The sequence below is a fragment of the Drosophila subobscura genome, chromosome E (genome assembly GCF_008121235.1).
Source record: "Drosophila subobscura isolate 14011-0131.10 chromosome E, UCBerk_Dsub_1.0, whole genome shotgun sequence".
Taxonomy (NCBI): domain Eukaryota; kingdom Metazoa; phylum Arthropoda; class Insecta; order Diptera; family Drosophilidae; genus Drosophila; species Drosophila subobscura.
This window is the reverse complement of record NC_048531.1, coordinates 12,781,846-12,807,241: the sequence shown is the minus strand read 5'-3', so window position 1 is coordinate 12,807,241 and position 25,396 is coordinate 12,781,846. Positions and strand designations below refer to the sequence as shown.

The window sequence follows — 25,396 nt, the reverse complement described above, 5'->3', positions numbered from 1 at the left end:
TTCATATGGTTTTGACGTTGCGCCGGCTGCGCTTCGCAGCACTGTGCGTATACGCGCGCGTTGCCCAGCACTGCTCGCCCGCACAGCTGACGTCACGGGTGCCCAAAAGAGAGCCACTAAAAATCGCGTGGAAAATCTATTTGAACAACAAAACGAATAACTATAAAATGATTTGCGCTGTGGACGACTGCGTGAGCAACCTGAGAGGGAGCCGCCAGCGTTCGTTCAAATTTCCTGGCGATGCCGAGCTGCGTCGCCAGTGGACACGCTTCTGCCGCCGCGCGGATGGAATCAATTACCAAGCGGAGCGCGTTTGCCTGGACCACTTTGAAATGGAGGACTTCGAGAAGGAGCACACGCCCCTCAAACTAAGGCCCGAGGCTGTGCCCAGCCTGCATGCGCACCAAGACATCGATTTGGAAGTAGTTGAGGAAAATTTGGAGCTGCCAGAGGCGAAGGAGGCAACTCTGGCCAAGGACCAGCCAGAGGAGATGGACAGCGACTATGACTTTGAGGAGCTGCCTGCGGAGGAGTGTCTGCAAGTGCAGGTGGTGGACGCCGATTCCTACCTAAAGGTCTTGGAGAAGGAAAAGTATAGTCAACGCCCACACCACACATCATCTTGTGTTCCATTTTAATGTCCACTCTTCTTGCAGCACCGAACTAAAACGCGACAACTTCAAAATGAATCTGTCCATTCAGACCAGCGAGAGGGACATCGAGAGGTTGCAACGGCAGCTGGACAACTCGAATGAGCGCTACAGACAACTCGTTGGCAACTTGGAGCGGATCTTCTCCGTTTCCCAAATCGAAAGGATTCAAAACGACAGACGCATCGTGTGGCCCAGGACGGACCTAATCGAAGCGCATAGTTTGTATGCGACCAGCAGGAGTGCCTACAGCATGCTGCTAGGCAGGAACTACCCGCTGCCTTCTTTGCGGACAATGCAGTACTGGGAGGCCCGCGAGCGGAACCCCACCACAAGCAGCTCGAGGCAGAATGGCCAGCACCAAGAGTACGATTCCATTGATGCCACCAGCACGGATCACAATTACACCTAGCGCTCACCATCCAGCTCGACCTCTTCTGGTACTGTGGACACGACCAACTTGGATCACAATTACACAAAAGCAGAATTGCCATAAACGCGATCGACTTTAATCCTGCATGCAAAGCACTCGAGACTGCTGGCAAACACATTTTAAATTTTAAACATTTTTTTGGATAGCTAAATAAGTCTTGTAGAGGAAGCTTCAGCGCTGTTCATGAACAAGCGAATTTAATAGTCGCTAAGAAATTACATCCAATGAAAGGGTATTTTAATGTATTAGCAATGTTTATTGTTTGATATTTTGTATGTTGTAAGATATTTTAACGTCAACTGACGGACGCATCTCCGCTCTACTTATCATCCAATGAATGTTGTGTTTGATTGTACAAATATATCATAGGTTTAAAGAGGTTTAAGTTATATGAAATAATGCTCAAATTATATATTTAATTTATTCGCTCCCCCTGCTACACCTCGTAGGGGAATCTGCATTGGCCATCCATAGTTTTAGTTGTACAGGAAACATTATTAAACAGAACAAAGGCAACCAATAATAATAATAACAAACGAAAGATTCCATAATTTTGAGTATAATGCATTTATTAGAGTGTGGATCTAAAACTAATTTGTTGATGGGATACTGTTGCACCTGAAGCGCACACAGCCTGCGATTCAGCGATTCACTGTCCAACGATGTCACTATTTGTGTGTATCCCCCGATCATTCCTACTTAGTCGCTTCTCTGGTTTTAGTTGTTTCCGATTTGCATACAATTTGTAACTAAATATATATATAAATATACACATACATAATGTAAAAACTAAAGGGGTAAATCAAATGGTAAACGGAAATTCCGAAATTCTCTATTCTCCTCAATCGAACAATCCTTTTGCTTCCTTGCTTTGCTTTCTTGCTTGCTTGCTGTGTGTTGCATTCATCATACACGATTATCACAAATTGTATTCCTTTTAGTTGGCGCTGCATGCGAGTGAGTACTCGCTGCGAGTCGGGGTGAACAGGGGTGAATATGTGTAATGGCTACAATCTTAGGTGCAGCATTTAAAAACAAAACTTGATACATAATAAACGCCCTCGCCTGTGCCCATGCCTGCTTTCTGAGTGACTTAACTTAACAAATGTACAGTGTGAATGTGTGAATAATGATAATGGATAATAATGTGTAAAATATAATGGCAGAATGCATGATGACTACAGGGCATGGGGGCAGAGCTCATCACTTCTCCGTAGCTTCTGATGTTAGCCCAGCATCGCTGCGGTGGCGATTGCTCCTCCACATTTACAGCTTGCGCAGAGCATTGTGCTTGCTGTGCTTCTTGGCCAGCAGCTGCTTCAGGCTGAACGAGGAGAGGGCGATGCCGAAGAGCGCCAGCATGGTGGCCGAGCGTGTCACCACACGGTTGGAGCTGGATGAGTTTGTGGTGTAGGCATGGCTGCAGTTCGTCGAGGCCTGCGCAGATAGCGGCGGCGCCTGCAAGAGATTAGAAAAAGCAAAACAACAAAATTAGAAATGCTATCTGCAAAGGCTCTCGAAATATTGTAGGTACGGCGAGTATTTTTAGAAGGCCAAACAAACAATTGTCGCTATATAATTGGCACAGTGCCCAGCCCAGCGGAGCGCAGACCAGCCGAGTGTCTGTCTGTTAACTACGCAGCAAAGAAAATGCGACCGGGCGGTTGTCAACCGGTTCAAGTGTCCCCAACGATTACCCCACACACGGCCCCACACGTTCAGTGAACTGATTAAACGAGAGTGCCCTGGAGTGGCCTGGGGTCGATGTAATAGCTGATTAGATTGGGAAGCCCGCTCAGCAGTCGCTGGATACCTGTTGATTGAGGAGCGGATGTCGTTGAGCAATCGCTGTCGGTCTTGTGACGTCAAGCATTCCACTGATAAGCCTCCGATACAGCTTCCAATTCAGAGCCACTCTCTATGACGCACTCAGCCACACTCAGTCCTCGTTGGCGGCAAAGTTCAGAGCTCTTCGGCATCGTTGCTCTGATTCTCTGCACGCTCGAACATGCGCTAGACGCGTGCCGCACACATCCGTAATCTTCAGATCGCCACACAAAATAAAGACAAAGCGATTTTGTTTATAAATAAACGAACTTGATTTCGTTTCGTATTCGCATATGCATAATTCCATTCGCAAATTTATTCAAACAAAAAGAATTGCAAATTGTCATGGCTGCTCCTGCCGCTGCTTGAGCAGCTGCATCACCGTCTGCGTTCGCAACGTTGTGCCCGCTCCAGTTCTGACCACTGGGCGTCTGCGGGTCGTCTTTGAGTTGCGGACTGGCGCAGCATTAAGGCTCTTTATGGCGTCCAGAAACGGATTTTCCTTGGTGGCAATTTCCTTCTTTTCGGGCGCTTTTGTTGTGGCCGCCTTCAAGGGCACTGGACAAAGTTTGGGCTCTTTCCGTGGCAGAGTGGATGCCTTGCGGGGCGGAGTTGCGAAGGGATCGCTCCTTGGGCTAGCTCTGGGACTTTGTGACGGCAAAGTGTCGAAGGTTTCAGTCTTGGGACTAAGCACAGGCTCAGGCAGCTGCGGAATTTCCACTGTGGCTCTCTTGTCGGGTATTTTTGGCTCCAGCCAGCTTAAATCTAGCTCTGTGCAAGCCTCTGGTTCAGTGAGAGGGCCAGAAAGCAGATCCGGCATGGAGATGAGATTCAAATCAGACTCTGGCTGGGTGGCTGGCTCCTCGCCTGCCCCCAGTTCCTCCAGCAGCTGCAGGATAAACTCATCGCCCTCGTCTGGAGCAGCAGAGATTTCATTTGGCGACGCTTGGATGGGAATTGCTTCTCCAAAGTCGAACTCCTCGTCAGAGGAGGAAACCTCATCGTTGTGTGGCCAGAGGCAGCTGCGGGACTCGCACTTAAGCAGCTGCTCCTCGAGGCTGATGTAAAAGTAGCGGAGTTTGTGCTCCAGGCCCTGGGCACGGCACTCCCGACACGGGTCGCCCGACTGCAGTTTCTCCAGTTCCGCCATGCGTGCGCGCTAGTGTGTGTGTGTGTGTGTGTGTGTTACCCTAGCGCCATCGTTCACTCATTTGCATTTTGTTCTTGTGGACGTGGGCCGTGCATTTTCTACAATTGCTTCCCGTTTTTCTGGTTTCATTTGCGACTTCTTACCTGTCCAAAGGCTAAGCGAAAAGCATACAGGCCGAGATTAGTTGTTTTCATGGTCCGTTCAAGCAATGAGCGGCTGCAAAGACACACAGAAATTGTCGTTAAATGAATGCCAAGCAGCTTACATAATACAGAATTGATTTTTCACTGCCTACTCGGTGCAGGGCGACGCGTCAGAGGCTGCGGTTCTTATCACTTACTTGTGAGGTGCGACTAAAACTGAACGAAGCTCTCTACTGCGACGTGCAATCCGCGGTGGTCTGCGTTGAGAATAATTAATTTAGTTGGTGAGACAAAATGAAAACCAAAATAAAAATTCTCTAAAACGCATTCCACATGTCAAGAGAGTAAGTCATCTGTTCAGTGTGACCGCGGAATGGTCAGACGTTTCCATTTTGGAAATATACCGTAAGAATACCGATGAAAAAACCAAATAAACGTTCTTGAAGGTAAAATGTCATAAAGAATAACTATATATGTCTAAAAGATAATTAAATATGATTTGATCGGGTCATTATTATAGCCAGAATTAACCATAAATGTTTTGTGCATCGTGAGTGCTATGGCGGAAAATAATTTAAGTATCGAAAAATTTATTCAGAATACCGTAATATACCGAAAATTGTGTAAAATATACTATTATTCCCGTTTACCAACATTGGCTTTGTATCTTGCTATTTCAGCATTTCATAATCATTAAAGTTTAAATTATCCCATAAAACTAAATAATATAAATTATGGAGCTATCTGAGGGAGTTAAGGATCGTTTGGGAGCTGTCGTCGGCGTGGTCCAGACAACATTCCACTGGGGATTCGTGCCAATGGTGCTGTATCTGGGTATGTTTTTGTTTTTTTTTTCGGCAGCACGCGGTGCCTGCTGGAAGGAAACAGTTAGTGAATTATTCCGTATTGATGTTTTCAATGCAATTGCAGGTTTCTCCAAGGGAGCCGAGCCCGGCATGCCACCATTGTCCATCCTGAGCCTGTTGTGGCAGTAGGAAAAAATTAGCTGAGCACACACCCTAGACCGAGGCATGCCGTGGAAATTCCAATACACCGGTGTGTGCCATAATTTTAGCACCAATTGGAGTTCCTGGCATTTCCGTTATACATAAAGTTATCGCAAATACATTTTTGTTTGTAAAAGTTGTGCGTCTATTAGAATGTGCCGAAACTTAAAATAGAAATATAAGCTATGGACGGGCAGAGAGTGACAACCTTTTGCATATGTATGTACATATGTATGTAAATACAAAACACAGTTTCAGTTTTGGCGCTAAAAGGAAAAGTGCATGTTCCTGGCTTTTTAGGCTCGTTTTTCAGTTTCGTATTCGCAAAACCTGGACAACTGTGTAATCTTCAGGCTTATCTGCTGGTTGCTGCTATCCGATTGGGGGTTGCCGGGGCGGGATTGGCGTGAGATTTCGTTTTGGGCAGCGTCATTTGTTAGGAGCTTGCGTCTGTGCATATGCTGCATCCCCTTCGTAGCTTGGCTTACCGAGAAATTATTCTTCTTAACATAATTCAAAGTTTGCAGTTTAGCGGATTCAATCATCGATAGTAAAACGCAAAGGGTACTCAAACCATTTTTAATAGATCGTTATAAATCATCGTCTTATTAATGTCCCCGTAAATGCTCCCCTCGAGAATCATCACAACATCCATCCATTCCATTCCCCCTAACGTTGTTTACCGTTGACACAATTTAGTACACTTGGACAGAAAAATATGCCCTAATTTGAGGCTCCAATCTCAGTCTCCAATATCCAAATGTATATAAATAAAAAACATAGAAAATGTAAACATGATGTCATTCTAAGATAAAGTCATTATTAAAGCCTTGAAAACGAAATTTTAATTTTAAATAATGAAAATAGGGTAACAAGGCTTCGGTTGACAAGCTACCAGTTGGCAAACCGTAACATTTCAGTCCGACTCACGTAACGTTGACTACTTTGCTTTTGCTTGAACTTCTTAGTTTGATCCTTATTATGTAGACAATGCAATAAAAAGCAGTCATGAAAACTTGACAATCTTATGCCGAATTGATTTAGCAATCGTATAAAATTATAGTATTAACGCTGAGTATGCTAAATAGTTTGTAATATTAAGCAGAATATCAAAATCGAGAAAAATACAAGTGGATATCCGGTATATTAAAAGTATATTTTAAAAATGTAAAGGTAGATTTCGGTATATTTCTGAGAGGCTGGCGGTATACTTTTTCGATAAATCCGCGGTCACACTGCTGCACACACATACGCGAATTTTTCGCTGCACAAATTTCGACATTTAACATAAAAATAACAGCAATTAATAAAAAACAACCAGGTGCACAATACGCTTACTAGTGCCGGCCGCAATTGTAAATAAGGAATTGTTGCAAACCCGTTCGCGATAGTGCGCAAATCACGTGATGAAAATACGACTGAAAATCGCCCTCGTCCGTGAAATGTGATATAGTTTTCATCCAATTGGGTGGGAAAGTTGCTGAATATTAGACTGTAACTGCCGAATCGAGTGCCGCGCCAGTGTTGTGATCAGTGGAACACCCCAATCCACAAGCCATGCAGCGGCAAAATGTGAACCTGTTTGGACGTACACAGTGCGAGTCCTACGCAATAAATGCGCAGTTTAGGGGAAATTAGAGGCCGTCTGCAGAGGACGCCTTCCTCCGGCCCACCCCACTCGCACGGGCACGGCCCAATCGCTCCTGCTCCCGCTCCAGCTCCACCTATTCCTGGGATACGGGCAACAAGAAGCAAATAAATTGCATCCAAAATCCATTCCAGACTTTGAACTTGCACTTGTGTGCGTGCGCGTGTGTGTCTGCCCGCATGTGCATGTGTGAGTGTGTGTACGGAAAACAAAAGAAAAGCCAGTAAAGTGATAGGCGCAGGGAAAGAAACGGCGAAAGCAAGCGAAAATCAGCACCGTTCCCGTGCCCCTGCCCCTGCAAAGTTATCAACACAAAGACAAGATGTTCTCCCCGCCCTGGCTGCTCCTCCTGGGCGCTTTGCTGACCAGCTCCAGTTGCGGTAAGTCGGGCGGTTCCCGTGTTGATGGGAGGATGGCGCTCGGGGCCGGCCCTCGTGCGCTTGCCTCAGGTGCGAAACTAACCTAATTTTCGCCTCACCTTGCAGCCACCCCAATTGAATTGGGCATGAATAGCAGTTCCTCGATTGGGGCCACCAACGCCGAGGCGAGCAAGTGGCAGCCGCCACCACCAGAGGCAGCAGTAACGACGACGACAACGACAAGGGCGCCAATAGTGAAAGCAAACGAAACAGCTGGCCAGGCTTATCTAACAAAATCGCCGTCGCAAACGACGTTGTCCGCTGATAACAGCAGGAGCCATGACAGCAACAGCAACAACAAAAGCAGCCTCAACAATAGCAACAATGGCCACGGCTACGGCAACAACAGTGCAGTGGCTATGCTGATGCCGCAAGACGGCGATGGAGGAGCAGGCGCCTCCCCACAGCTGCACGCCACACCGTTGCCACCCTACGTGCCGCAACAGCAGAGCAGCAAGAAGCGCGACAGTAAGTCCAAAGGCAGTAGGGGATCAGATCATATCAGATATGGACAGACCAGGCCAGGCCAAGCCAGACGAAGGCGCTTAATGAATGGAGAGCAGCAGTCGCAGTGGCAGTGGCAGTGGCAGTGGCAGTGGCAGTGGCAGTGTCAGCAGCCAGGCCACCTCGCGTGACTGTAACACCTCAAAGACTTTGAATGGAGCTAGAAAGCCCACCGGCCGTCTGGGTCGTCTCCATTACGACTCAAACTCCCCGCTCAAGCTGCGACTCTGTCTCCAGCTCTGTCTGGCCTCGTGACGTCAGCGCGTTGGTGTCAATGAGCTGCAGCCGCTAGCCAGACAACTCTCGTGCCCCACTCCCACGGAATTCCGCAACCAGACACCCCCATTTGCTGCCATTCACTGCAGTGCATTGCCTGCATTGCATGCACTTGCAACGGCCTGCACTCGACTCGGAAGCGGCAGTGGCAGAGAGGCAGAGAAAAACCCCCGGCACGGGTAGCTGGCAAGCAAGCTGGGAGGAGTGGCAAAAAAAACTGGTCGCTTTGTCTGGCCCTCCACTTTACACTTGTCTTCTTCCCATCGTCTGCTTTTGTTAATGCTAAATGCTTTTGTTTTTGTTTTATCACGCTCTGCCTTTGCCTATGACTTTGCCTCTGGCTTTGGCTTTGCCTTTGCCTTTGCCACTGCGGTGCGTTAGCTTGTGTTTCGCCTGCCAGCCGCCCTCTTGGCATGGTTATGGGCAACTCGCCCTGCGGCCCTACGCCGAAGGAGTTCTAATTGGGACTAGCAAATGATTTATGGTTAATTTTCCAATTAGAGTATATTTCACATAGAGTTTATATTTTATATTCTATCTATCTTTGCTCTAATTAATTCCCATCTCTCTTTCTGCCGCTAGAAACTGTGAAATGCCACTGCGACATCTGCAAGGAGACGAATCACATCTGCGAGACGGACGGCTACTGCTTCACGTCGGTGGAGAAGAATGCTGACAATAAGATCATCTTCAGTTTCAGGTAAGTCTGAGACTGCCCCAGTCCGGCCCACCTCCCCACTGGTTAGATCATATGTATGTAGCTCTCGCACATAATCCGATAATTGAATATGGAAATACATATAATCGAGCGGCATCACCCGGTCCAGATGCCTGAACATGTCGCAGAGCTTTCCGCCGGGCCGATTCATCTGGTGCAACGAGGGTCGCCATGGCGGACCCACGGCACGGCCGGCAGCACGCAGAGGCGGACACGCCTGTTGCAATGATCGCGACTTTTGCAACCGGCAGCTGCGGCCCGTCATCAAGTACTATGCGCTGGCCACGCCCACATGGGAGGACGATGACAGTGGTGGTGCCATACGGCAGCAGCCGTCGGTCAACTTCGAAGGTGCGTGCGTGTGTGCACGTGTTTCTCTCTCCCGCCCCAACTCCCACTCCCCGCTCCCACTTACTCTCTTGCTCTCTCTCTCTCTCTGTCACTCTGTCGCACGCCGTTCAAGAGTTCCATCGTTCGTTCGTTCTTTGGACTGTATTTTCTTGCCTCGAATGCTCGTTGAGTTCAAGTTCCTGAAATGATCTCATAACCCCCAACTGCAGAGCACTACTAATATATAAAAAAAAAACCCTAAAAAAACAAACAAAAACAAAATACTAGAGAAACAGAAGCAGAAGCCGCAAAAGGGAGAATCAACCTGCAACTTGAGTTTTATATGCAAATTGTTTTTGCCTATAATTATAATGTTTTTATTGCTACTAACCAGACCGAAATTTCCATTAGCAACAAGCGACGAAAGACAGCAGCAGCAGCAAAGCAGCAAAAGCTGCCGCTACATCATCATCGACAAAAAAGCAACAACACATTGCCAGGCAATACTAATTTGTTTTAACTGTTATATTTTCTCTCTCTCTCTTTCTCTTTATCCGTTCTCTCACCGTTGTCGAATGTTTTTGCCCCTCGCCTCGCCTTTGAACATCCTCGCTCGCTCGCTCGCCTCTCGTTTTCGCTCCTTCCATGATTACTGAATTTGGTAACTGTGTTACTGTACACATGTACCTGTACCTATACGCGTTACTGCACACTGACTGGGCACACATTAGTTGCCTCGAATTGAAATACGAACTGCACCGGGAGCCGCTGGAGTGCCTCACCAGCCGCATCAAATATGATTCGTATAGGATAAAATGTTGTAGGGAAGACTTCTGCAATAAGAATGAGATTATGAAAAGGATATTTGAAACAGGTACAGCCCACAACAAAAACAACAACAACAAAGTAACCCCACAAAAACAAAATCAATCAATCAATCAAAAACAAATACAATACAATTTCTCTCTTTAGTTTTTGCACACACTCTCTCTCTGTCTCTGTCTCTTACCTTTGCTATTGCTCTCTGTTATTTACTATTTGCCTAATTATGCACTGCAACAAACAAACAAACAAACAAAAAACTAAGACAGCAACACTAGCAACCAAAAAATATTCCAACACGTAACCAATCCAATAATCTGTAATAATTATTTTAGTTTTGGTCTAGCACTATTATGATTATGATTATGATTTTTTTATTTTTGTTATAATTTCCTATAGGTTTGCACAGCAATTTTGTTTATTAATATTTGGTTTTCCTTTCTTCTATTTGCACTTTGTTTGCTTTTCGGGTTCTCTGGCCCCCAATGTTGTTTTTAGCACCTTCCTCTCTCTCTTTTTATTTTGCTCTCTGTCTCTTTCTATCTTTGTCTATACACACAATATATAGTACACACATACAGTATACGTATACGGAATTCAGCTTAAACCTCCTTATCTTAATGAATTACACTTAACTTTTGCATGCAAATTCGAATCTTGTTTGTAGTTTGTAGATATCTACTTCACTTTCCAGCCATTTCACGCGATTCTTCCTTGTGGATTGTGGAAGGTGATTTTTCAATAATATTTGAACTATTTATATTTGGAACGGGTTTGCTTTTGGTTCTTCCCGTAGAGCTCTCTGGCTTCCCTTGCCCATGGAGATCTGTTTCAGCTGGTCTACAAGCAGGAACTAGTAATGCATGTTTAGAGCTAGTTCTTACTCTGGAATGTATTGTAAATATAACTTCCGGAGATAGGGATTTTAAAGAAAAGACATCCGTCATTTCTGATATAATTTTATTGAATGATCTTTTGTATGTTTCTTAAATTCTACTTGGCTGAGGGCCAGCGTAGCTGCGCCGCCAGCAACGCCGGCAGCGGAGCGGCCGCATTTATATGTTTGTTATATATGCCCAGCGCTGTTGATAGCGGGGGGCGCGAGGGGAAGATCCACATGCTTGTGTGGATCATATTCAAGTGCCGTCGGCTATGCTATACATGCCGACGCTGCACTAATGTAGTACCAGGCATATATGTGTGATCGTATTTCGTCGCACTGAATATGCCTGGGAATGTTTATTGCATAAACACTGCAACAAAGTGTTACAGTGTGTTCCCTTTTAAGTACTCTTGGTACAGTGGGTATTGGCTATATATATGCATACTACATCTCCCTCCTTTTGAAAAATAACGTAATATTTATGAAGTTATTTTATAATTTTAATATGATAGTTATTTAGAAAAATATCGGTTGGACAAGCCTCCAGAGCCTCCTGTAGGCTTGGCTTGTCCCTTTGCTCGAGGGGAGCAGCGTTTATTAAATCTGATTCCAGATTGGCATCCACCGGTGGCGTAAGGGGCGTTAGGCCTCTCACGCGAATTTATTTTTCGGCTGCTGATGTCCTGGGCCTCTGGGCTCAGGCGGTTCCGGTGCCGGTCATCGCACAGGTATTCGTCGTACGCTCTATGTAGCGCTGTCGGTGCCTTTTCAGGTCTTTATCTTCTTTTATGTCAGCACGCTTCTTTGTTTTTTTTTTTTTTTATGAAAATCCAGTAATTTATTAGAGGCAATTTAAACGTGAAATTTGGATACGCAGGATTATTTTTGGGTCTCACTGTTCACGGTCATTTGGAAGTGTATTTTAAATGCACATTTTCTTTTGTTTTTATTGGAAAACCGTTTTTGCAGAATTATTTTTTTTTTTTTTCTCCTTGTCACGGTCGCCATGTAAATATAACTTCCGGAGATAGGGATTTTAAAGAAAAGACATCCGTCATTTCTGATATAATTTTATTGAATGATCTTTTGTATGTTTCTTAAATTCTACTTGGCTGAGGGCCAGCGTAGCTGCGCCGCCAGCAACGCCGGCAGCGGAGCGGCCGCATTTATATGTTTGTTATATATGCCCAGCGCTGTTGATAGCGGGGGGCGCGAGGGGAAGATCCACATGCTTGTGTGGATCATATTCAAGTGCCGTCGGCTATGCTATACATGCCGACGCTGCACTAATGTAGTACCAGGCATATATGTGTGATCGTATTTCGTCGCACTGAATATGCCTGGGAATGTTTATTGCATAAACACTGCAACAAAGTGTTACAGTGTGTTCCCTTTTAAGTACTCTTGGTACAGTGGGTATTGGCTATATATATGCATACTACAGTATGCGAGTTAATTTGCTTTTGGGTTCAGTTCTTAAACTTCGTAACACTCTTCTGCACAATCCATTGAGAATCGAATTGTTGAAAGATCTTCCTCCACCAAAAGATAATCGATTGACCCAGACTCTGCGGTTTTTGGCCACAGATGATTCTTCTACTGATTGCGAGAATTATATAGATCGAGGAGTCCTGTTATGTAAGATTTCCATTAGGGTTAGGGTTAAAGATTCCCTCCACCAGCTTTCTCCATCGGTTCTCTCTGAAATTATCCTAGTTCCACCTTCTCCTTTCCCTTGGTATTTTTGTGGAAAAACTTGTATTGCTTTTTGCCAGTGCACCCCTTCTCCCCCACGCACAGCCCCCTGCCTGACGCTGACGCTGCCGCTGAGTAACCCCACTCTAACCCAAAACCCGCTCCTGGCTCCTTGGCGTATGTAATAATTCCCCGCTCCCAACCGTTCCCAACCGCCTTTAGACGCACACAACGATGCTCTCGCAACATGAACAAATAAACAAACAAACAGGTGCTCTCAATTTAGCTTAGTAAGTGGTAACAACAACAAAACAACAACAAAAGCTGCTTCGCAACTGCACCACCAAGCAATATCTACAGCCGCAACTACAAAAACCTTTTACAATTCTAATCTATAACTATAACTATGCTAAACTAACCCGCAAAGCCGTATTAGTATTAGTTTTAAGTACTAACGCAACAACTTGAAGCAGAACAACAACACAAAGCAACCTTACATACGTATGACTACTACAAGAATACTAAATATTATGTATGTAGATGCCTGCCCCCCGACCAATTACCACCCCAAGATCCGTCCACCTGTAAATTCCGAACATCGAATGTCTCGTCACAATGTTGTCCCGACGATTTTTGCAATACGCGTGCGAATTACAGTGGGCCGATACCAGGTGAGAGTTGCACATCCACCAGTCCACCACCCACCAGTCCACCCACCAACAACCACAACCACCATGACCAGCCCATGCCCATGCAGTCTTAAACCCATCGCCGACCCTTCCATCCACCATCCACCATCCTCCATCCTCCACCCCACCCTCAAAGCAGCCCACGCTGTATCCCTTCCATTGCACCACATCATTGCGTTGTTTGCCAACAATTACCATATCCAAAAACTGTATCGCATTTGAGAAAGCTTGCAGGAACAGACACATACATACTTATGTGTGTGTATTTATGTATTCACTTGTACATGTACGTAAATATGTATGTATACAGTTGCGGTTAAAATAATAGGAGCGCTCTGAAAAAGATAATAGATACTGAATACCTATTTCAATTTGTCTCATGGCAAGACGGCATCATGTACAACTGAACTCATTTGTATTCATATTTGTATCACTCCTATTCTTGTGACCACAGCTATACATTCACTCACTCATGTGTATACCTGTCTAACAAGCACACGCACAAACGCATACTCACGCTTCAAGCTCCAAGCCACTCCCCGCCCTCCAACCACATATCCGCCGCACATATCCCTACTGTTGTTCGCCTTTTGAGGGAAGAGAAGAAGATACAAGGAACAAAATATTTTGCTCGTTTTTAATTCGCGCGTTTGTCCTTGTTCATTCGTTGACTTGTACATTTGCATATATTTAAATATGTATACATATGTATGTAAATGCATATATACATACTCGTACTTACATATCACTTTGTTATTTTATTGAATGTTTTGTGGCCTCGGCCACGGTCCTACCTCACCCACCGTCAACTTTCGCAACAGCGACCTTTCAACTGTCAAACTGTGTCTGCGCGATATTTTCCCAGCATTTTGTTCTGCTTTTTAGTCATCATCATGCATATTGAATTATTAAAAACGCATACAACAAAGAGGATATTTGATTCAATCTTGTTGGAATTCATTAATGTACATTCCTAAACGTTATTTTTGTATCGCTGAGGTGTGCCATTCTTTGATGCGTTGCCAACCTTCTACTCAAAACGCATTCAAAAAGGAAGTCAAGTCAGCAAAAGCAGACTGCAACAAGAACAAACATGTCTCAAGGGCTTTGCTTCAGCAGCAACAACAAGTACAGAACCAGAAGTAAAAGAAGGAGAAGAAGAGTGAAGAAGCCGTCACAGTTCCAGTTGCGAGCTTTATATCAACTCCTCTCTCTTATCCACCCACAAACAGTCTGTGCCAATGTCGGTATGCATGTGTGTGTGCGAGTGTGTCGACTGTCTGTCTAGGTGTTCTCTTTTCGTTTATGCAGTTTGCTCATTCATTCATGTGCATTGCAGCGCCGACAAAGCGGCAGTTGCAGTCTGCGCCGACGTCTCAGTCGCAGTCGCAGTCGCAGTCAAAGCTCGCTCATTTCATTCATTAATGGTGGCCGCATTTTTGTCTCGTCTGCTGTTTTTTGTCTATCTTCATCTTTATACCCTTAAAGAAGTAGTGTTCTTAGTTGAGACGATCATGATAAATTTACATACATAAATACATATTTACATGCATATATGTATGTACATATGTACATTGTATGTACGAATACAATTCATGTAATAATAGAACCAGCAAAGTATTAACAACATTTTAGATAAATGTCTCTTAGTATGTATTTCCTTGAACAGCTTCTTAAAGGGTATTTAGGTTTTGTTGCAGTGAAATATGCACTACCCTTTCGTTCTTGTTCTCGTTCATCAAAATGTTCGTAGTTGTTGTATGTTTTTTCTCATTTACATCGCACTTTTGTGAATGTTCAGTCGGGGTTTTATGTGTGTGTGCGTTTGTCTGTTGATTTGGGTTCAGCTTCGGTTCGGCTCTAGCCTCTTTTTCTATTTAGTGGAAATCCGGAAAACTCGAATCATTATTTTCGCTTCTGGAATTTGTGTTTAGTAATGTACTTGGAGTAGATAAACTTATTAAAACTGCGCTGAAACGTGTAGGGGTTTTTGTAAATAACTCAAGAAGTTCATGTGCAGGTATTTATGTAAATCGTATAACTAACTTTAACTAATCAATTACACATTACGCTAATCAATGCCTGCACTTTGATTTGGTTATTGGGTTTTCTTTGTTCTCTTTCGTTCTTTTTCGTTTTGCACCTCGTTTTGCTGTTACGTTTATCATGCACATCTAACGGTAAATGGCTTTTTGCATGCCCCCTTTCTGCATACTCTCCGTATCCGTATTTATTTCGCATTGATTTCACACACCCAACGCTCTCTACTTTCCTTCTTGCGCTCCGCTAACACTCTACTCCATTTGATTTCGATCAGATTTTGTACCGGAACGCACTCTGAGCAGCTGGGAACTAGTCGGTATCATTGTGGGTGTGACCCTCGTCATTTGTGTGACGGGTACGACCTCCTGGTACTACTACCAGCGACGCAAGCGCCAGGCTACCGGCAGACCCTTCGCCAAGGAGGACTCTGTCTACGATCCCATACTGAATGGCAACACCACCATACACGACATCATTGAGATGACCACATCGGGGTCCGGTTCGGGTGAGTTCCAAGCACTCCACACTGTAAAACGCTCCGTACTCACTGCTTATATCTTGTACCTCCATCTCCAGCTGGCCTGCCGCTTTTAGTCCAGCGCTCCATCGCACGCCAGGTTCAGCTTTGCCACGTGATTGGCAAGGGACGCTTCGGAGAGGTCTGGCGTGGACGCTGGCGTGGTGAGAATGTGGCCGTAAAGATATTCTCCAGTCGCGAGGAGTGCTCCTGGTTCCGCGAGGCCGAAATTTATCAGACGGTAATGCTCCGACACGAGAACATTCTGGGTTTCATTGCAGCGGACAACAAGGGTGAGCCTTTGAGTAAGAGTCATGGGAAATTCTAATTCTTCTTCTAAATTTTTCCCCATAGACAACGGCACCTGGACCCAGCTTTGGCTGGTCACGGACTACCACGAGAACGGATCGCTCTTCGACTATCTGACTACGCACACGGTGGACACCAACACAATGCTGAACATGTCCCTGAGCATCGCCACTGGCTTGGCCCATCTACACATGGACATTGTGGGCACGCGCGGCAAGCCCGCCATTGCACATCGCGATCTCAAGTCCAAGAATATACTGGTGAAGTCCAATCTAAGCTGCGCCATCGGTGACCTGGGCCTCGCCGTGCGCCACGTGGAGAAGGACGATTCGGTGGATATACCCTCTACACATCGGGTTGGAACTAAGCGCTACATGGCCCCAGAGGTGCTGGATGAGAGCATGAATGCCCAGCACTTTGACTCGTACAAGCGGGCCGATGTGTACGCCTTTGGCCTGATCCTCTGGGAGATTGCACGGCGCTGCAACATGGGCATGATCTACGATGAGTACCAGTTGCCGTATTACGATGCCGTGCAACCGGATCCCAGCATTGAGGAGATGAAGAAGGTAACTTCGCTTTTTATCTTAAATTTACTTTGAATTAAAGATTAATCGAGTATCTGGACTCCCCTGCAGGTCGTTTGTATTGAGAAGAGTCGCCCTAACATACCGAATCGTTGGCACGCCTCCGACGTGCTCCACAACATGGCCAAGGTAATGAAGGAGTGCTGGTATCCGAATCCCGTGGCACGTCTCACGGCGCTCCGAATCAAGAAGACCCTCGCCAGCATCAGTGTGGAGGACAAGGTCAAGAACTGATTGTGGCTCTAGTTCCAGTCGCTTCAGTTGCCCGCCCAGTGGCGAGAGAGTCTGTACATACTAATGCGTGAGTGCGTGTGCGAGTGTGTGTGTGTGTGTGTTTGTGTGTGTGTGTGTCTACTCCATGCAGCAGTAACCTGTAACCTGTAACCTGGCCCCGCGTGACCTTAAATGTCGTGGCAGCGCCTGCGAAGCAGATCCAGCAACCCGTTAAAAGAACAGAAATACAAAGAAAGCTGTAAATATTAAGTGCTAACTAATCCTGAGGGTATTCATTGCTTTGCTTTGTTTTTGCCCACAATGAGCTCGTGTTATTCGTTTTGAGTTTTACCAACCAACCAACCACCCGCCCACCATCCTCGACACTTGTACATAGCCTACGTTGACATTTCCGCTGAGATTTACTTATGTTGCGGCAGCGTGAGCAAAGCGGCGCCCCAGAGCAAACTGCCGCACTGCCAATGGTGCCACCAATTAGGGACTAGTTATACATACATACCCACAATATACCCCACAAAAGATACAAACAACGTAAATATATTTTTTATAGACCTTGTTTCAGAAACGAGACGACACAACAAACGAACGAAAAAATACAGTAAAAGACTTTGCCAAGACTGAACAGCAGTGGAAGATATACACATATTATTAATGTGAATTGAATACAAGACAACAAAAAATACAGTAGATCCGAATTGCATGCACTTTTGGACTTCACCTTATCAAATGAATATACAAAGAATCGACAACGATGACAGAAAATGCGTTTGGGGTGGGGAGAAATCTACCAGTTTAGGTATAGACCAACAGAATCGTTGACCAAACTCAGGAAATCTTAAAGTAAATGTAAAATTTAAACATACAAATCGGCGCGCCGCTTGCTCACGCTTAGCCTGCCACGCCCCAAATGCTATTGCTTTGCTGCAAGCTAATTGTATCACGCATACATATAAATCGCTGGCTGAACTTGTATCCAAAAACTCACGATCACGGCAAAACACTCAGATGGGTTGCCTCTTCATCCACACCTCATGGTCATTCATTTTGTTGCATCATCTCTGCACCACATTTACACTAGAAGCATTAACATTATCGTACCCCTTTTACTATAGTCTTTTTGATTTCTTTTTCTGTTATAACCAAAGCTTGTTCTTCCTATTTTTCCGTAGTCACATAGAGATAAAGCAAAGTAAACAAAGCAAAACTATATGCTTATTAAAAGAGTATACAGTAAACTTTATGTATACAATATTTACACATATAAATTACAAATATAAACTGTAAATTGTAAGAAACTCGATGTTTCATGAACAAACAAACCTAAGCCCATAGTTTAAGTCAGTGAACAGAAGAGTTTTGCCTGTTCTAGAATATGTTTAACATGTCCGAGCGTTTTATTTGCCCCCCATAAAATGCCATAAAGCTGAACGAGTCCATTACCAAATCTATGAGAATGCAATAGTAGTTTCTACATACCAAAATATTCCTGAAACCCCCGCCCCACACACAGTCCACACAGATGGCCACACAAGCTGAGAGATTAACGTAATCATTAATTTAAACAATTAATTTCGATGTAAGCTAAGCTACCACTAAGCATTTTTACGAGCCTTGCATGCAAGATTGTAACTAGAATTATGATTCTATTTTAGAAACTACTCGTAAATATTAAACTATGTATTGTTACACTTTTGGCCTGCGAAATTTCATTTCCTATATTAGTTTCCTGTGCGAACGAACCAGTCTAAACAACATACATATTTCAAGCCTTTATACAAAACGCGTGCATACGTATACATTATACATACATATATAGACCATTTATATATATTTAGTTTATAAAACTATTCCTGTAATTGTATAATCTGTAAATAGTCCGTGGAGTGGAGCGTCTGTGCGTGCGAGTCAAACACATAAAACGAGAAAAACATTCAATGGATCGTGTTAAATGCTAAATGTTTAACTGTGTTCTAAGCTAAGTTTAGGCCGAGACTTGTTTTCAAAAGACAAATCCATAAGATAACAAACCTCCGATGGAGGTTCTTCCTACCGTCTACCACCTACCGTTTAACCCCCCCTAACCTTTGATCCAAACCAAAAACCCAACAATTTTCATTGAACTGAGTTGAAGATTCAATTAAAATCGAAAGGAAAACCTACACAAAAGACTTGAACCATGCGCAAAAATGTGAAACAAAATGACGAAAATAAAACTAAAAAATATATCCTATTTTGCTTGCAAAAAGAAAATTAATTTTTGGTAAATATTATCATTGAATGATTTCGAGAACTAAAACGGAAAACCTTTACGTTGTGCGATTTTAGTTTAGGCTCAAGTAAGCGAAAATTGTCTCAGCCATTAATTAATGAGCGTTTGTAATGTGTGTTTATCGTCATTGATCTGGATCGTGAGAGATATAGAAAGAGAGAATGAGAGATTGGAGGATGGATTTACTTGGGTGTAATGTTAAAAACAAAAGCGTTGAAAGTGTAAACAGAGTCTAACTTTTAGCTTTAAGCTGCGTTTTTACTGGCACTTTAAATAAAATACAAAACATAAATAAAACAATCTGAAAATATTTGTAAAAGAACAGCAAACGTTTTTCACTCATTCAATTTTCCCACCCCCCCCAGCGTGTATATTGAATTAATTATTATTTTTTTGAGCGTTCTCCAAAGTGGGCGCCTCCTCCCGTTGAGCCTTCGGCCGTCGGTTGCTGTGAGTGATTTGCATATGAAAATATCTCAGCGAAAAAGAGAGAATTTATTTGCGTAAACGCTTGTTTGTGGGGGAAGTGCCTGCAGTATTCATGACCTCCCACTCAGCTCTAATTCAAATTGTAGCCTGGAATGTCGCAAACCCTTGGAGCGCGTTGTCTACGAGTCGCGTCAGGTGGGTGTATGAAACCAAAATGTGTAGGCACTTTAGGAGCAACTCTTAAAGTGAGTTGATTATTTAATACTCATTTAATAATAATTCCAGCTCGAAATTGATGTCCTACCGGGTAATAGAGACTCGTTCTAGTCTAGGGATTGATCAAGTTGATGCTTATGGACTTTTACAGTAAATCATTTATTGCGTTAAATTTACATTTAGATGTCAAATAATTGGTAATTAATTAGTTAATTGTTGGTTAAATATTTTAAACATTGATTTGCAATATTTTTGCTGTTTTATTAACATTGAATGCCTCAGTCAGTATATTTGGAGATTCTACGAAAAACACATCTAGATTTCTAGGATCGTTGCGAGTTAAGTAACTGGATATGGTTACCGAGTTTCAAGGTGCACAAAGAGAATAAATATTCATATACGCAGAAATCGTCACTAGGCTACGTCAACTTGAGTAGTGATATGTATTTGTTTAACACTTTGATATGTTTCAATAATATTTGCAAGTATATTTAGGTACTTCTTCGTGTGTGTCATTTAGCTGGGTCTCTGACGTCATTTTAATTACCATTTCCACCTGTACCTTCATACTTCCAGCTCGTGGGGAGCTTTAATAGCGGCGATGCTGTAGATGCTGTTGGATTGCAATTAGTTAGGGGGAAATTAACCTTCAATCGTGCTTCGTTGATGACTCACCTCTGACCCAGCCATGTCCACACAGTCGAAGGCATCCCGAAAGTAGCCGCAGCTGCGCTTGGTGCCAGCCCGATGGTGCAGTCGCTGCTGCTGGCAGCACATTCCACTGAAAAATGAAGAGATGACACATGCCAGATGAAGCTCAAGTACAGAGGAAGTTTCTTCTCGAAACTTACTTGACAATCTGGCAATCGCTGCTGCTGTTGCAATCGCTGCCCAGCGGCTGCTTCTGCCTCAGCCCGAACATCTCCTCCAGCAGCGAGGGGGCAGCGCTCGACTCCGGCTCGGTCTCGCAGCGCCAGATGCCCTCTTGGGCGACCAGCATGCACACACTGCCCGCGGCACAGTCCCCGTGGCGCTGGCACAGGTCACGCTGATGTCCAAACACATACACGCATTTGCCCTCTGCAAGACAAACCAAAGGAATCTCAGGGGGAGAGTGAAAGGCGAATAAATGCACAACGACTCCCGCTTACCGCCATTGGTGGTGACACAGACCCCTGTGGGGCAGCAGTCCTCGCTGATCAGGCAGGGGCGGTCGGCGCAGGGTGTGTCTTCAATCAGCGGCTCAACAATCCCATAGACCTCGGTCTGCTGGCGCAGCTGTGGGAGTCAGAAGGAGGAGGAAGCAATTAGCGGAGCACTTTTCTGGCCTGTCAAACGCTGCGTGTGCGTAATATTCGGCCCCAAAACACGATTTACCCTCTGCTCTCGCCGTGTATCAATACAAATGATACTCCATGGCCCGTTAATTAATTTGAGCATCGTCCTGAACTCTGAACTTTCCCCTCTATTGATGCAAACAAAAACCGCACACACACGCCCCCAGTTTCAATTTGCTGGCCACACAGCTTCAATTTCCAGCGGCGTTCTATGGAATGGCATTCTACGGTATCCGTGTTGCAGTTTTTCGCACAGCGTGGTACTTTAGTTATTAACTGGTTGTGGGGTTGGGAATGAGATTTCCACACAATTTCTAAACGTTCCCAGAAACCCATCCATAGCGCGGACTATGAACTGATATTTAACAAACGCCTGAGCAAAAATTCATATTTTGTGTCTATTTAAATGCAAATCAGTCTCGAAATTGAGTGGGGAGCGTAACGTGAAAAGTTTTTTAAGTGAATTAAACGTTTGAAACTTTCTGCGTATTTAAGGTGGGTCAAGAAATATTCGAACTCCAACTTCACACCCTGTCTGGTCTGAGATCTGCGGCTCCCGTGGCTGTAATAATTTTCCATTACGCCCACACTCACCTGTTGGGGCTGCTGTTGCGGCCGATGTGCCATCCGCGGCTCCTGCTCAATGGGATAGGGGCCAAATATTTGCTTGTATTCCTTGTAGCCCCCCATGTCGGGGCCTCCATCGTAGCTGGCGCTGCCATCGCCATCGCTGCGGCGCATCAAATGGCGCGAATCACGGCCGAAGAGGTCGCGCTGCCAGGCCGCGCCGTAGGCGGACGAGGCCACCGAGGGCTCCAGCTGCATGGCCACGCCGAGAAGCAGCAGTAGCGCCGCCCACAGCGGAATGTTTCTCATTTTGGTCACGTTAGTAAACCATTGTCCGGGCCAGAATTTCTAGTTGCTGCGAGTAGTCAAAAATGTAACTTGTAGACATCCCATTTCCCCTGTCAGCAGCCACCAAAATTATATTCAATCAGGCGTGCAGCTTATGCTCGTAAGGATTCTCCTGCGAGAGACCAGGATACAACATGAGCTGCTCCTTTAACGGCAAAAGGAAACATCTAGCTGTGGGCCGCTGTCAGGCAACTCATTAAAATTGTCGGCTCGCTTTTAGTGTTACTGCCGGCTGTGACTTAATTTATGTGTAACGCACTCCCTCCCACCCACTCACTCCCCGAGCACCGTTTTTATTGCCGGATGAAAGGTGCACATAAATCGTAATATACAAGACACAATATACATACACAGACACATTCGTTGGTGTGCGGATTGGTCGGCGGATTGTTGCACGGTAAATACATTCATCAACTGCTGACAATGCCGCCTCATTGTGCGTAATCGCGTTAGCACACTCTGAAAGGCTAAGCGGCAATTGAAAGAGTTCCAATTAAGCAACAGCAAGCCTCCAGGTCATTTTGGTAATTATTAATCAAAGCTTTTGTGGTTTCAAATCATGAATATTCAAATATACTTCACTGTGGAGAACATTTCTCTGAAGAGAGCCACAGACCCTTTGCCGCAACATCAAAGCTCTTGCTAGCTTTAATGCAAAGGCTTTAAATTGGGACAGCTCTTCCCCCAAGCCAAAATATATGTTTGCCATTTTCGCATTTCCCTACCAAGGGCAAAAGTCGGTGTGGGTGGAAGGAAGCAGCAAAGTATTTGGGATGGCTGGTAGCTGCCTGCGGGAATTTAAAAACTCACAGAATCTTTTTTTCGTGAATTAGAATTTAAAGGAGTCCCTCAGGTGGTGTAATTAAATAAAAATAAGTAATCTACTATTTTTTCTGTATAATTTATGCAAAATTTAGTAGCGCAAATGTGCAATATTCTTATGAGTTTTTAGCCAGACAAAATATTCGAATAACAGGGAGCGTTGCCCACTTTTTGGGAAACTTTCTTAGCTCGATGTTGGCGACTAGGCCGTGTGTCGGCTAAATGTGGACCATGGACAACAGTTGTGGCCGCTCTTTTATAAATAAATTAGAGCACAGCCAGAAGTATTTAAATATAGAGCTCTTGACACAGTTGGCGACGTCACATTACATGACAAAGACAAAGCCAAAGGCAATGACAGCTTTCTCAGCTTGTCGCCGTGTAAACATACACACATACATACGCCAATATATGTTTATGTATGTGTTGGGACACGGAAGATGGTCGTGGGAGTGCAATTTCATTAATGGGTAGGCTCCCCTTCCGCCTTGACCAGAACATTCCCAGGAAGCGGGAGTGGGAGTGGAAGTGGGTGAAAATCATTGCCGGTCTGCTTTTAGCATTTTGTTAATTACTTTTTTCCACTTTTCTTGGCCGGTGCCTCTTGTTCCTTTTATAACTTTCTGTCCAACTTTGAGGGACTGTTGCCTGGATACTTTCAGGCTGCTCGCTGGGCGTCTTTCAGCGGGTCTACTAATTACCATCAGCCATCCATTACCGGTTATCAAATCTCAGCTCGAGAGGTGTGAGCTATGCGCTGGTGAGCGGGTTGCCTGGCGAGAAATCGTAATTGATCTATTGCGCCGTTAGGCAGTTGGGGGAAGATGGCCTAATTGTGGTCATTATTCAGGTATTCCGTTCTGTTAATTAACCAAAGTGTTGGCTGACGCATCTACAAAGGGGTCCTTAACTGGCTCAAAGGAGTCACAAACTGCCATTACAACTGCAAGACCCTTTTTGTCCCGCGTTCGTGTGCCCCTCTCTCCGGCTACGTAGGAAACTAACTTAAATGTGACTAATTGCTGCTGGGGCTGGCAATTGTGAAAGTTTTGCAATTATTAAGTTTCCGTTCACATATTTTACAGCATCGAACCAAGTTTGCCAATACCGATGAGCCAATGGGTCAAGTTCTGAAGTGCTGGGCAGCTGACAAAAGTTTTTCCAACGCACTGTGCAGGTGTGGAAAACGAAAACTCGTTGGCAAACGAATTAAGTTTGAATCATGGGGAATCATTTTAAGTAAAGAAGAACGAAGAAAGTTCACTTCAAAAAGTTCAGCTGCATAAATGGTAAAAGAATCTCTAGGAGTGTGGAATTCCCAACTCAACAGCCAAGGCCAGTGTTTACTTATCATCTAGGAGATTTGTATGAAAGTTTCACCTATTGTTTACTCTGGAAACGTGATTCTATTCGGCTATCTACTGTCCCTACACACTACTTACTGACACATCCACAAAAGTTCAATTATCTACTGACACACTGACAAAGGTCACTGTTAATTATGACACCCACACACAAATTCACACACCACAAACACTGGGCAGAGGAAATTGTGCATTTCCGTTTCTATTAGTTGCATCAACAGCCGCACCTTTCACCTATTGTAAGATTCAATTCGTAGCACACAAGTGTCCAGAAATTACTTGCTTCACAGTCGGAATTAGGGGGGTTTCTGCACTCTGCACTCTGCACGTACCTGCTGGCTGCTCGTCCTTTCGGCGACTAACTGAATGGCAGCGAAAGGCAACACCTGTCGGCTGGCTGCCGCACAAAAAGCTTTCCATCCGACAAGCTTTTCTTGGAATTTATGAATTAAATGTTTGTTTTTTGTTGTTGTGGCAGACACGCAAAGCTTTGGCTCTTAACGTATGTGTGAGTGCGTGTGTCTGCGAATAAGTCATGGGAATCAATATCAATGGAGACGATGAGTGCATCTTTATGTACGGGTATTTATTTATGTACATCTGTACATCTACTTGTCTGGATGTACATATCTAAATGTACTTGGGCAATGACGTCACGAACAATTTGGTCATATTCTGTTTTCCATGCAACCTTGAACATTTAATGAGCATGTAAATGCGACCACACAAAGCCACGTCCCGGCATGGCGGAATTGGCCTGCAGCTAAATCTGTTCAAGAAAGAAAACACACACAACTTTGTTTTTCGGTTGCGGTTAAATTAGATGAAAAGTGCTTCTGCTGCCGTGAGTGCTTTGGGGAAAGGCAGCAACTGCACGACCTTCAGGACATTGTGTGCATTCGGATGCTGTACAGCCTTCAGCCGCCCAATCACTTAGCGCATTTCTGCCACAGTCGAACGGATGAGCAACGATAATTTATTCAGTGAGGCGAAATAGATAAATTTAACACTGATGTTCCTAGCTGGATTTTGACTGATTTTTCGACTAATATTTTGAGTTGTTGCTTCCATTTATTTACAAAATCATGTTAAATATTTAGTTTCCTCCAGTATGCTTGTAAATGTTGGTGCATTTTCAATGCAAATACCTGTTGAGGGGT

The 25,396-nt window shown here is 44.5% G+C and overlaps 6 protein-coding genes across 10 annotated transcripts; 3 read left to right on the top strand and 3 right to left on the bottom strand.

Moving 5' to 3' along the window:
- Positions 1 to 1,209, top strand: LOC117892023 (THAP domain-containing protein 1-like). Its single transcript, XM_034797918.1, has 2 exons — positions 1 to 592; positions 657 to 1,209. The coding sequence occupies exons 1-2, from the start codon at positions 6 to 8 to the stop codon at positions 1,060 to 1,062; spliced, it is 993 nt and encodes a 330-aa protein (XP_034653809.1). The 5' UTR covers positions 1 to 5; the 3' UTR covers positions 1,063 to 1,209.
- Positions 1,210 to 1,631: 422 nt separating this feature from the next.
- LOC117892024 lies at positions 1,632 to 7,015 on the bottom strand. 2 transcript variants are annotated; one of them, XM_034797920.1, is made up of 3 exons: positions 7,008 to 7,015; positions 4,204 to 4,276; positions 1,632 to 2,541 (listed from the first exon to the last, which is right to left on the bottom strand). In XM_034797920.1, the coding sequence occupies exons 2-3, from the start codon at positions 4,252 to 4,254 to the stop codon at positions 2,350 to 2,352; spliced, it is 243 nt and encodes an 80-aa protein (XP_034653811.1). In that variant the 5' UTR covers positions 4,255 to 4,276; positions 7,008 to 7,015; the 3' UTR covers positions 1,632 to 2,349. The 2 variants fall into 2 exon arrangements, with proteins under 2 accessions (XP_034653811.1, XP_034653810.1); XM_034797919.1 differs by lacking the exon at positions 7,008 to 7,015 and adding an exon at positions 4,401 to 4,552.
- Positions 3,159 to 4,197, bottom strand: LOC117892020. The gene has a single exon (XM_034797916.1). The coding sequence runs from the start codon at positions 4,058 to 4,060 to the stop codon at positions 3,254 to 3,256; it is 807 nt and encodes a 268-aa protein (XP_034653807.1). The 5' UTR covers positions 4,061 to 4,197; the 3' UTR covers positions 3,159 to 3,253.
- LOC117892025 (mitochondrial import receptor subunit TOM7 homolog) lies at positions 4,872 to 5,346 on the top strand. Its single transcript, XM_034797922.1, has 2 exons — positions 4,872 to 5,037; positions 5,134 to 5,346. The coding sequence occupies exons 1-2, from the start codon at positions 4,938 to 4,940 to the stop codon at positions 5,196 to 5,198; spliced, it is 165 nt and encodes a 54-aa protein (XP_034653813.1). The 5' UTR covers positions 4,872 to 4,937; the 3' UTR covers positions 5,199 to 5,346.
- Positions 6,444 to 18,985, top strand: LOC117892019 (TGF-beta receptor type-1). Of its 4 annotated transcripts, none has more exons than XM_034797912.1 (8): positions 6,444 to 7,238; positions 7,344 to 7,745; positions 8,640 to 8,757; positions 8,885 to 9,126; positions 15,512 to 15,742; positions 15,814 to 16,047; positions 16,109 to 16,632; positions 16,702 to 18,985. In XM_034797912.1, the coding sequence occupies exons 1-8, from the start codon at positions 7,181 to 7,183 to the stop codon at positions 16,882 to 16,884; spliced, it is 1,992 nt and encodes a 663-aa protein (XP_034653803.1). In that variant the 5' UTR covers positions 6,444 to 7,180; the 3' UTR covers positions 16,885 to 18,985. The 4 variants fall into 4 exon arrangements, with proteins under 4 accessions (XP_034653803.1, XP_034653805.1, XP_034653804.1 ...); XM_034797914.1 differs by lacking the exon at positions 8,885 to 9,126 and adding an exon at positions 13,046 to 13,176 and having other exon boundaries at positions 6,445 to 7,238; XM_034797913.1 differs by lacking the exon at positions 8,885 to 9,126 and adding an exon at positions 9,837 to 9,979 and having other exon boundaries at positions 6,445 to 7,238.
- A 990-nt stretch (positions 18,986 to 19,975) lies between these two features.
- Positions 19,976 to 24,604, bottom strand: LOC117892021 (ITG-like peptide). The gene is made up of 6 exons (XM_034797917.1): positions 24,569 to 24,604; positions 21,730 to 22,057; positions 20,950 to 21,076; positions 20,650 to 20,878; positions 20,474 to 20,579; positions 19,976 to 20,411 (listed from the first exon to the last, which is right to left on the bottom strand). Exons 2-6 carry the CDS (start codon positions 22,009 to 22,011, stop codon positions 20,388 to 20,390), a joined length of 768 nt encoding a protein of 255 aa, XP_034653808.1. The 5' UTR covers positions 22,012 to 22,057; positions 24,569 to 24,604; the 3' UTR covers positions 19,976 to 20,387.
- Positions 24,605 to 25,396: the final 792 nt, after the last annotated feature.